This window comes from Vespa mandarinia, chromosome 13 (assembly GCF_050613455.1).
Source record: "Vespa mandarinia isolate Hongniang chromosome 13, ASM5061345v1, whole genome shotgun sequence".
NCBI lineage: Eukaryota > Metazoa > Arthropoda > Insecta > Hymenoptera > Vespidae > Vespa > Vespa mandarinia.
The window spans coordinates 2662501-2675000 of record NC_140822.1 but is presented as its reverse complement, the minus strand read 5'-3'; the positions used below and the strand labels follow the sequence as shown (position 1 = coordinate 2675000).

At 27.9% G+C, this 12500-nt stretch overlaps 2 protein-coding genes and 1 long non-coding RNA gene across 3 annotated transcripts in view; 1 reads left to right on the top strand and 2 right to left on the bottom strand.

Moving 5' to 3' along the window:
* Positions 1-7924, top strand: part of RhoGAP102A (Rho GTPase activating protein at 102A) — a 22940-nt gene extending 15016 nt beyond the window's left edge. Inside the window, exons 4-12 of the mRNA XM_035872304.2 lie at positions 64-248; positions 3113-3331; positions 3917-4067; positions 4677-4867; positions 5364-5593; positions 6051-6162; positions 6290-6617; positions 6856-7141; positions 7315-7924. Coding sequence (XP_035728197.2) covers positions 64-248; positions 3113-3331; positions 3917-4067; positions 4677-4867; positions 5364-5593; positions 6051-6162; positions 6290-6617; positions 6856-7141; positions 7315-7702 — 2090 coding nt within the window. The 3' untranslated portion in view covers positions 7703-7924. The remainder of the gene's footprint in view (positions 1-63; positions 249-3112; positions 3332-3916; positions 4068-4676; positions 4868-5363; positions 5594-6050; positions 6163-6289; positions 6618-6855; positions 7142-7314) is intronic.
* A 2372-nt stretch (positions 7925-10296) lies between these two features.
* On the bottom strand, positions 10297-11003 carry LOC146872585 (uncharacterized). Its single transcript, XM_085661063.1, has 2 exons — positions 10761-11003; positions 10297-10603 (listed from the first exon to the last, which is right to left on the bottom strand). The coding sequence occupies exons 1-2, from the start codon at positions 10792-10794 to the stop codon at positions 10323-10325; spliced, it is 315 nt and encodes a 104-aa protein (XP_085517189.1). The 5' UTR covers positions 10795-11003; the 3' UTR covers positions 10297-10322.
* A 517-nt stretch (positions 11004-11520) lies between these two features.
* The window catches only part of LOC146872584 (uncharacterized), a 2753-nt gene continuing 1773 nt past the window's right edge, over positions 11521-12500 (bottom strand). The window contains exons 1-2 of the long non-coding RNA XR_014982888.1: positions 12320-12500; positions 11521-11867 (exon numbers count right to left, since the gene is read on the bottom strand). The exon at positions 12320-12500 is cut by the window's right edge and continues 1773 nt beyond it. This is a non-coding gene — a long non-coding RNA (uncharacterized LOC146872584). The remainder of the gene's footprint in view (positions 11868-12319) is intronic.

Here is a 12500-nt window from a genome sequence, read left to right as displayed (position 1 = left end):
TGTTTTAAATTTACATTTGATCAATTTGTTAATTAATTATGATATTATTTTTGTTTGTTTTAGAGTCACCAGGTGGTCTTGTTTTTGGTATACCACTTCCTCAATGTCTTGAGAACGATAGGATCGCTAGAATTGCTGCTGGTGAGGTTGCCGATGTTGGTAGTTTGACGAGAAGTAGTAGACACGGAAGTAGAACGAGTTTTAGCAGTCTAATAGAGGCACCTACGGTTGCAGCGAAAACCGAAGATGTAAGGAAATTACAATTGTTTCGTTGCTTTCCTCGAGAAGAGAAATTCTTCTTTTTTTCTTTTTTTTTTCTTTTTTTTTTTTTTTTTTTTTTTTACGATCACTAATATAAAGATAAATATATACGTACATAGATACATACATACATATATACATACATATATTCATTCATACATACATAAATATATACATACTGCATATACAGATTGATATCATTGTGGATTTAGTATGGTAGTAATAGTATTAGTAGCAGTAGTAGTAGTAGTAGCAGTAGTAGATGTAGGAATAGAAGGAGATCTAGTAGTAGTAGTAATAGTAGTAATAGTAGTAGTAATACGGGTCAACGAATTGTCAGGCATAAATCAATGGATCGGAAGAAAATAACATTTGATATTCGTGAAGATTTAACTCTAACAGATAGAGTAATTATTTTCATAATGGGATACGGTTTGTAGTAACGGTGACGAGAGTGTTAGCGACTAGCAGTAACCTTCTTTGATCCACCTACGCGCTAACATAAGACTTAGAAGCTTAGTAGACGTTTAGAAGCGAGCGAATGATCTTTTGAAATGACGTGGAAACGAAAGGAAATGAAACGAAACGAAACGAAACGAAACAAAACGAAACGAAACGTTGCGAAAGAATTTGCTTTGTCATTCTTTGTTGACGATATATTTGCATATGATATATGTTTAAAGAAAGTGTAAGAAATATTAGAACATACTCATTTTCTTTTTCTAGCAACGCGATCGATCTATTTTGCTACTTTATTTTCTTATTTGAATGATCCATAAAGTAATTTTATTATGTTTAGGACATTATTATTATTATTATTATTATTATTATTATTATTATTATTATATTATTTTTAATGATCGATAAATAAAAAATTTATATTTCTTTTATATTTTCTAATGATCTATGAAATAATTATATGTATATATATATAGATCATTAATATTATTCTTATCATTATTATTTCAATGATCGATGGATAAAAATTTCTTTATTGTTTTCAATGATCTATAAAAATATTGTATATATAGATCATTGTAATTATTGTTCTAATGATCGTGATATTCTATTTAAAGATAGATTCGTGGTAACGATAAAAAAAGAAGTACATATACAAGGGAAGTCTTAGGGATTGATTGATCGCAATTGGCATATAAAGTGCCACGGTCAAAGTCGTCTCGACTTCACCCAAAATTATCTCGTCATCGTATTCTTATCGTCATTGTCTCATCGTCATCGAATAATCCGACGAATCGTCCGACGATTATCGGATGGCTACTTGCCGAGCTTTTCGACCAGAAAATCTATTTTTCGATTGAATACGTCATGTTACATTCTACATCACGTCGACATTTACTCTATATTTTGTTTCGTTCGAAAGCATTCACGAAACTTTTCGAGAGATAGATAGATAGATAGATAGAAAAACGATGACGAGATCAACATGAACGAACGATGATCTATTTTGCCAAAAATCTTGAAATTCGTTTCGTTAAGTTTCGTTAATATTTAATATTTAAAAATATTTTACACATATATATATATATATATTCGATTTTATAAAAAAAATTAACGATGTGCTTATATATCGTATATAATTGCTTTATGTATCGCTTATTTTCTTTTTTTTTTTATTTTTTTAAATTCATACGTTCCAATTATATTTGTTTTAATTAATACGCCCGAATGCATGTAACAATCTATACATTGTCGATAATATTACGTATCAGCAGGATTTGTCAGTAAACAATTTTTTTTTTTATTCCTCATAGTATGCAACACCGTTATACACATGTGAAACTTGGTGTTGCATAATCCAAGGGACAACAAAAAAAATTCCTTACTGATAGATGGCGTTGACATGCAATATTATCAACGATGTCTGGAGGATTGCTTATATCCAGGCGTAACATTTCGCGCATAGTTAAATATTAAACAAAGAAAGAGAGAAAAAAAAAAGAAATCAATAATTTCGATAAATTAGTAATAAATAATCACTTTGAACGAAGGAAAAGAAGAAGAAGAAGAGGAAGAAAAAAAAACACGAAAGAAAAAATAAATAAAAATAATTCGACGATGATACAATGATTGTAAATCATTAATATTTATATCTTTCATCGATTATTTATTATTATAATTATGAGTTGTTATATGAGGAAAAAAAAAGAAAAAAGAAAGAAAAAAAAAAGAAAAAAGAAAAAAGAAAAAAGAATAACGTATTGGTCTCCTTCTTTTTGATGATTGCAATCAATTAGTGTGCGTAACTTTTGGCTAGCTTAGATCGCCGGGTAGATACTCGTGAACGTTTAAAAGAAAATAAAAAGGGGAAAACACAGATGCAATTCTTGCGTCGACAAAAGACGTCACGTGTGTTCCTCGGGCCGATGCTGTGTGACGTCACGGAGATCGACGGACGTAAATAGAATACACAGGGCCGAGGATCGCTAATTTTAAACGATCTATTAATTAGGATCATATACAATTTTCTTACGAATGAAACATATTATTTGTATTCTATCATAGAATAATATCTTCAATTGTATATCCATTTTATTCTTTTATTGTGTCTTTTAATAAATTTTCTTTTTTTTTTTTTTTCTTTTTTCTTCTCTCTCTATTTCTTTTAAAAATGAAGGTACGACGAAAGATATAAAAATTTAATGAAAAGATCTAGAAGACGAAAAAGTAGAAGAATAATTGATTTTTAAAAATCATCAGAGAAATCTTTTGATTTTTTCAATCAATTGTAAATCTGTGCATGTTGATATTGTATTTTGAAAAATATTATAATATATCAATGATGATTTTTCAATTATCATATGATGATTTCTTTTTTTTCTTTTGATTTCAGGGTGGTTCCTGTGAATCATTATCGTCGAAAGGTGGGGGTGCATTGACTGGAAGTGATTCTGGTGTTCTCGAATTGAGCGACAGCGGTGGGGGAGGGACAACAGGTGAATGGGATGCTGTACCAGGAATAGTTAGACAATGTATTAGACATCTCGAAGCTACTGGTCTGCGTACGTTAGGTATCTTTCGAGTTTCACCTTCGAAGAAAAGGGTTAGACAGGTGGGTCATCGTTCATGATAATTACGGCAAACACATACGCACACACATGCGCTTAGACAAAGATTCTATATATTACATTTTATCCTTCTGCGTGGAGGAAGAAATTTTTTCTTTCTCTTTTTTTCCCGTTTTTTTTTTTTTTTTTTTTTTTGATTTACACAAAAAAGTAACGTAAATTTTCAATAAAATTATTATTGAAATTAAAGAAAAATTACATTGCAAATATTTATATGTAGTCATAAAAATTTGTAATAAGAAGAATATGTGAATTATTCTTTTCTTTTTTTTTTTATTTTTTTTTTTTTTTTATTTTTTTAATTTTAATTTTAATAATAATTTTATATTTTATTATTTTAAAATATTATATATATATATATATATATATATATATATATATATAGATATAAATTTCGTTTTAAATAAAAATTTATTTCAAATAAAAATCATTGAAACTTCGAATGATCATTCGAACGATAATTAAAATAAAAGAAAGAAAAAAAAAAAGAATAGAAAAAGAAAGAAAGAAAACAAGGCTACAAATGTTAAGATAAATGAGAGATAAACGAAGCACTATAAAAATTCCAGTTGAGAGAAGACTTCGATTGTGGTCGTGAGACGAAAATTGGTCCTGATCAATGTCCTCACGATGTGGCAGCCTTGCTAAAGGAATTTTTTCGGGACCTGCCTGATCCTCTTCTCTGTAGGGATCTCTATCAAGCCTTCGTGCATACCCAAAGTAAGAAAGGCATCATTCAAAAATTAGCATTAAACGAAAACATGGGATGATAAAGATTAAGAATTAAAAAAAAAAAAAAAAAAAAAAAAAGAAAAAAAAAGTAAAAAAATAAATAAATAAAAAAAAAAAAAATACAATAAATGAGAAAAAAGAAAGTAGAAACTGAAAAAAATGTACAGAGCTTTGTTTAAATGGAAAAAAAAGATAAGGTAAAATAAAAACGAAGGCTTTTGAAAAAGCAATAGAACGAAAAAGAAAGAAAGAAAGAAAGAAAGGGGAAAGAAATTTTTTATTTTCATTTCCTTTTTCGTTTGTTTGTTCGTTTTTTTTTTTTCGTTTATTCGTTTTTCTTTCAATTTTTTTCTTTTTTTTTTTTTTTTCTCCGAAGAAAATATCCTTGTAATTAAATTAAAAAATTAAAAATAATTTATCAAATAATTAAATAAATAATTAAATAAGTAAATTATTTCTCTCTCTCTCTCTCTCTCTCTCTCTCTCTCTCTCTCTCTCTCTCTCTCTTTCTTTCTCTTCTCTCACACGTCCACGACTATATCTTTTATCTATAATTCTAAAAATAAATTTTCAAATGTTAATGATGATTTATTTCAGAGATTAGGAATAGGCGATTGCAACAGGAAGCCCTTCAACATCTTATTCAATTACTGCCAACGCCTAATCGCGAGACACTTTGGGCATTGCTCAATTTTCTTAGTGTCGTTGCATCGAATAGCGAGGATCGAAAGAGTGAAACTGGCGAATGGATACCAGGAAACAAAATGAACACTACCAATTTGGCTACCGTTAGTAATTACATTTTTTTTGTTTATCAATTTCAACATTTTTCTCTCTCTTTCTTTTCTTCTTCTTCTTTTTTTTTCTTTTTTTTTTTTTATCATCGCTTATAATAACAATATTAATTAACAGTTAATTGTAACATTGTAATTAATTGAGTCAACGTTTAATAATTACAATCGTTATTGTACTAATTATATCCTCGATGAATTATTGAAAAATTTTTTGATTAGTTTATATCAAAGATATATTAACAATTATTATTATTATTATTATTATTATTATTATTATTATTATTATTATTATCAATTATTTTGAAATAAATCACAGAATGTAATAATGAAAACGTTATTATTGTTTTTTGACGTTGTTGCTAAATGAAATTGTTAATAATTGAATTCATTTACAATTTAAAATGAGTATTTAGATTTTAATAGTATTTAGATTTGCAATTGGCAATGATTGTATTACAATTGTTCTTGTTTGTTATTGTTGTTCCTATAGGTTTTTGCACCGAATATACTTCATTGTGTAAAACCTAATCAGACTCAACCAGAAGTTTCAGCAGAGAGAGCAGAAGAGAGGATAGATGTGATAAACGTGGTACGAGCTCTACTCGAACATGCTTCGACGTTGTTTACAGTGCCTGCAGCATTATTAGATGAATTGTACCTGCACATGATGGATACTCATCCTGCTGAATTAGATTTAGCTCTCTCCCGACGTGCCGAGGAGTAAGTTACTTACTGCGATAGAACTGATTCTCTTATTCGATTAATATTATGTATTTAACCATGACGCTCTTTGAGTTTAGAATTATATATTTAAAAAAAAAAATATATATATGTATATATATATTCTTTTTATATTTGATCAGTATAATATCAAAATAAATCTCTGTAAGTTAATAAAATTTATTTATAAATGGTAAAAGAGGAAATTAATTTTCTTTTCTTTTTTTTAAAAGTGTACCCTGTAAATCTGCACTTTTCGTATCCATTTGTATATATGAATAGAAAACAAATATTTATATCATTAAATATTTATTTTGTATCGGTATAAATAATCGTAAAAATAATATTATTACAATGATTAATAATCTATGAAATGTAAGAGAGAATGAATGGGAGAAAGAGAGAAAGAGATACATCATAAATATATGAAAATTTTTTTGACACATTTCTCTTTTAGACAATGCGGAGACGAGGTTGATCCATGCAGCGAGGCAGAAAATTTTTCGGTTGAGGAGACATTAACGACGTCTGGGAATACACCAACGGCCGCTACAACAGCAACGAGAAAAGTAAAACCTAAATAAAATGGATATATTCTAATAATAAATTAAATCTAAATAATATTTTCTAATAATACGATTAGAATGTCTTTAAGTATAACAAACAATTCACATATAATATATGGTTATGTAAAAGGTTTGGACGAGGGAAGAATGTTTACATCAAACAGCTGGCGTTGGTGGTGATATTGGTCCAAGGCCACGTCGTCCAAAGAGGCCAGGGACACGTAGAAAAGATGAGGGACGAAGCAATAGCGTCGATAGTGGATCAAGCGAGGATCCAACCGATCCACGTAGAAAATCATCACCTATGGTTATAACAGCTAGTTTAACTATACCAATGTCTGGAGCGTTCACGTTGAACCTCGATGATCCAGACATTCCTTATATCGAAGAGACACCTAAACAACCTAGTGCACCACCAAGAAGACAAAGACAACGTTCTATATCCGGTTGTAGCGAAGGTTTGTTCTAAATATATTTATTTACAAACATTATTTCACCTTTATCCAACCATAAATACATCTCGATCATTTTATATATATATATATATATATATATATATATATATACTATTGATAGTATTGATAAATTGATAATATTACTTATTGATACCATTGATAATATCATCGATAATACTATTGATAATATATCAGTTATTTTATACTATACGTAATTATAATTTATTCATCATCGTATCAGGTGGTAGACACGGTAGCGATAGCGCTGTTGGTTCATCAGCAACGTTATCAGGCGATCAAGTACCAAGTTCACCACCTTCTTGGGCTTCCACACCACCGGCTAGTCCTGACAGTGCTGTCACAGCTGTCTCATATATTCCAGATCAACAAGCTGTCCTACAAAGGGTCTCGTTTACCACTTCGAGCGAAGTTAGACAGGTTTCCAGGGGTAGTAATCAAGATGCCAACAGGAGTAGCGCTATTCCTTATACACCTAGTATAACGAGTATAGGCGGTGCTGTTTTAAGGTAATACATTCATACAATTTAATACTAAATTAATTTCCAATGCAAAATACACACACACACACATACATATATATATATATATATATATATATATATATATATATATATATATATACATATACATACACATTAAATAATTCAAAAGTGTTATTCCTAATTAACAATAATTTCAGGTCTAAAACGGCAGATATAGAAAGGATGTTGCATATCGGTAGTAATAGATCGGATCCATCAATTTCGGCCAATTTACAACACGTTAGTAAAACAAACACTACGACAACAACAATGTCAGCGACAAGCTCGTCGGAAAATAAGAAATATACGAAAAGACGTTACACCGATTCGAGGCATCAGACTCGTCATATACCGGACTTGGATACGCTCGGTGGGAAGGCAACGACGATGACGGTGACGTCGTCTATGACGATATCATCGACTACGTCATCGAGTTCGGTAATGGCAGCGCAAAATCAACGTGCCTCGACAGGTGGTGTACAACCTGTTTGGAAACGACGAGAATTGATCTCGAGTGCACCGAAGGGACGTGAAAGTTATTTCTGAAATTATCATCATCATCATCATCATCATCATCATCATCATCATCATCATCATCATCATCATCATCATCATCATCATCATCATCTTCATCATCATCATCATTATCATCATCATCATTGTCATCGTTATCGTCATCGTCATCGTCATCGTCGTCGTTGATCATTTATCATAATTTTCTAATCCTAATAGCGATTCTAATCTTTTCTCTCTCTCTCTCTCTTTCTTTCCCTCTCTATCTCTACCTCTCTCTCTCTCTCTCTCTCTCTCTCTCTCTCTCTCTCTCTCTCTCTCTCTCTCTCTCTCTCTCTCTCTCTCTGTCTCTCTCTCTCTCTCTCTCTCTCTCTCTCTCTCTCTCTCTCTCTCTCTCTCTATTTCTCTCTAAATCTCACTCTCGCGCAATCGCGTTGTCATCGTGCGATCATTATTATCAATTCGAATCAAATCAATGTTGTAATAATAATCGGAACAAACGAAACAACAACAACAACAACAACAACAACAACAACAACAACAACAAAAAGCAAAAGCAAAAAAAAAAAATACAAGAGAAAAATACTTTTCTAATCGATTTTCTTTCGATGAAAGTCGCTCGTTCGATTTTAGAATGATTATTTATACGATAGGAGCGGGGGAAGGGAGGGAGGGAGGGGGAAAGGTAAGAGAATTGCGATGAAACAGGGACAATGGAAGTGGCGGGAGTGAAGAGAGGGAAAAGGGTCTAGGGGTGGAGTGGGGTGATGGACCAGGGAAAATGAGGAGAAGGAGGAGAATGTTAATTAGGTTTATATATTGTCTCTTCTTTACTCGTCGATTGATTAAGTAGATACTTACACGCTAAGACTCTGTTTTACTGCCTATCAGGTCTGGCCTGGCTAAGTGTTCCTCGTGATCCCGTGATGGTATATCATGAATTTTGTGTCTGTTCTTTTTTTTTCTTTTATTTTTTTTTTTTTTTTTTTTTTTAAGATATATTTCTTTTTCACTCTCTTTTCTTCTTCTTCTTCTTCTCTCTTTTCTTCTTCTCTTTTCTTTTTTTTTTTTTTTTTATTTTTTTAATTTCGTTGCTCTCGTTTCTATTTTTATCTTCATTTTTATTTTTATTCTATTTTATTTTACTTTGTTTTATATTTTTTTTTTGTTTTTTATTATTACTTTTCTTTTTTTATTTATTTATTTATTATTATTATTATTATTATTATTATTATTATTATTATTATTATTATTATTATTATTATTGTTTTTTTTTTCTCATTCATCAAATATGGAGTATGTGATATGTATATGATGTGGTATTCAATTGATTTCTAAACGAGAAGATCTCCGTAACAACGTTGATTATTAATAATTTCACAATTTGAATGGAGAGATCAAGGGATCTTTCTTTCTTTGTTTTTGATTTTAATGGATTAATTAAGAAGGATATCATTGTTTTCTTTTTATTAATTTATTTATTTATTATTGTAATTATTATTATTATCATTATTATTATTATTATTTTATTTTATTTTATTTTATTTATTTTTTTTATTCATCATGCGAGATTAATTCAGCATATAATGATCATTATATTTCCTTATTTTATTTTATTTTAATTTAATTTAATTTATTCCTTTTCTCTTTTTTTTTTTTTTTTTTTTATTTTATCTACTCATTAAGGCGCATTATAGATTCGACTTAGATAATCATCATGGAATTTTTCGAAAGAGCTAATAATAATAATAATAGAAAAACAAAAAAACAAAAAACGTAAGTGTCTCCGTTTAAGCGTGGCCGAGACATGAAAAAAAAAAAAATATATCGAGGGATCCTAAACGTTGATCTAATCGTTATGTCATTTAATTAACGATATCGACGTCTATTAGTCTATCTTTATTTTTCTTTTTTTCTTCTTCTTCTTTTCTTCTTTTTCTTTTATTTCACTTTTTTTTTTTTCAATCTGTAAGCTAATAAATGAAGGTTAATTTTTCTACCATATTGTCTATAAATTAATGATAATGTCCATGAGAATATTAATCCTGTCCGATTAATATAAGGAAAATGTGTTTAGAGATTAGAGACAATATCGAAATTATATTTTCTAAAAGATAATTAAATTATTTTTTGTATATGTTGTATAATTTTTTGTCTAAACATAATTTAAAATTATTAATTATATAATAATTATTATCGGTACAATAATATTAATTAACATTTATATATTATTAAATATAAATAATAAATAATTTTTAATATAATATAATAAAATTTATTATTTAATATATTGTCTATCTCTAAACATAATTTAATAATTAAATTTATTAATTTTAATTTATAACAAAAAAATTCCTTTTGTTGTCTCTGGAGACAAAACCAAGAAAGAAAAAATAGAAAGTATGTGTATATGTATATATATATATATATATATATATATATATATATATATATATATATATATATATATATATATGTAATAATCATCAGAAAGATATTAAGATAATCTATTTTATTAATAGATAATTATTACAGATAATTATTACAGATTAACTAAAGCTCTAACCAGAATTATTAGAATGTTAATAGAAAAAAAAAAAAGAAAAGAAAAGTTTGAATACATTATTATAATATTATAATATTATTATAATGATCACGAAAAACGTGAGTCCTCGTCGAAGATTGGCAACTTATTAAGTACGATTGGTTTCTCCGAAGAATATCTTGGATTGTCAGATGGATTATTATTCTTGGGTATGTCTATTTTAAATGATTTCTTAAAATCATCCTTGGAGCTAGTACTAGAATCAATTTTAACAAATTTCTCAATTGATTCTTGTGATAATGATCCAGCAAACGTTTTATCATCATCCGTGATGCCAGTTTTATATTTCTCATGCCGAATCATTGGATTCTTCGATCCTTGATCTTTCTCTGTAAAATTTTAGTTAAGCGTTTTGAAAAGAAAAAAAAAAAAAAAAAAAAAAGAAATAATGATTGAAGGTTAATCAAAATTTTGAATATTTTTTTTCTCTTTTTTTCTTTTTCTTTTGAAAGATTATTTTTATATAGTATAATTGCAGGTACCAACCTTCAGAATCTTCCCGTTGACGATCAGAAGACATGACGGAATCGACGATTAACGATGATATTATATTAAATTAATTACAAATTGATTATATTTGTAACATGAAATCCTTCGATAAAATCATTGACTTAGAAAGATAAAATTAATGTGAAAAAAAGGAGAATAAGAAAAAAAAGAAAATAGAACATCTAAACAGAAACAAAATAATAATTACGTATCGATAAGTTTTTTGGAAGAATTATTTACTCGGAGTTTTTTCTTTATCTCGTATTGGTCGGTGCATACATTTAGATTAATAATTTTTTCAAACTTTTTTTAAATACTAATTTCGTAACATATCGTAAAACTTATGTTTTTCTTTCTTTTTTTTTTTTTTTTTTTCTTATACGTAATTAATTATACGTATATTAATTATTGCACCTGAAGATAGGCTACACTTCGTACGTCGCTGATGTATATTGACAATGCTATCTAAAAGATATTTTTGGAGCCCCTTTATATAGGCTAACAATCACACCCACGTACAACGATGTACGTACTGTTGCATATCTTCAGGCATGACATTATATATTTAATATTCCTATAATTAATTAATAGAAAGTAGAATTAAATTAGAAATATTTCGAGATAATTTTAAGCAACAAGAAATGACTAATATTTTATCGTGAAAAATTTTCATTAAAAAAAATTAATCATAAATTAACAATATTTACAAGTGACAAAAAGAAAAAAAAGGTAAAACATAACAAAATTTAATCACTATTTCATTTACTTTTACACAATTAAGAATTTTTATAATAAATTTTATACATTGTTTACAGATTATGCAGATAACATAAAAATAAATTTATTCATTAAACAATGTTTTATTTTACTTAGAAGATGTTTTCTCATCTTTGAAAAATAAAACTCTTCTGCAAGAATCTATAGAATTGATATGTTCGTTTTTAGAAATGTTCAAGGCTTTAATAGGTGTCTTATCGTAGGAATTGTCAGAAACGATAATTTCATTGTTAGGACTGTCGAATTGATTTAATGATTTTATTTCATTCAATTTAGATCTCTTATTTGGTATAACATCTTTATCTTTGACCATAGATGCCTCGAAATCTGCAATAAAAAGGATAATTAACTTGATAACAAAAATATCTCAATGTATGTAATTAATCAATCTTTAATTAATTATATTACAGTAATGAAAATATTAAAAAAAAAGAATTCCAATCCATATAAGATATTTATTGATTATTAAAAATAAAGAAATATATTTCTTTTAAATTATCTCATTGATTGATATATCATTTAATTGTTAATTAAATTATAGTAGAAATCTTTAATTAATAATGAGAAAGAAATGAAAAAATAAGAAAATAAATGAATGATATTTAATAATAACCAGATGTTATCATAGATCAAGAAAAATCATTGTTTAAGCAATAATAAAATTAGAAAATTATTCTAAACAACAACAAGAACAACAACAACAACAACAATAACAGAAATAGAAACAGAAACGAACTTAAAAAAGAAAATTATGATATTACAAAAAAATAATTACTTACATTTTTCAATTTTCTTATTTTGATTATTCATCCTTCCGATTGACGTCTAATCGCAATGAATTATATTTATTAGAAATTCACACACGAGGTCTAGTTCTTGTATATATCAGATAAGCAAAAATTGACGAACGGACAACAACGACGTGACGTTCGAACCGAGAATGACGTTATGTCGTTTAAA

What these genes read in the sequence shown, in the direction of transcription:
- LOC146872585 (XM_085661063.1), bottom strand. Translation starts at nt 10,794, where the DNA reads ATGTCTTCTGATCGTCAACGGGAAGATTCTGAAG. An exon ending in TCAACGGGAAGATTCTGAAG is followed by an intron (nt 10,604 to 10,760) that starts GTTGGTACCTGC and finishes AAAATTTTACAG; the next exon opens with AGAAAGATCAAGGATCGAAG.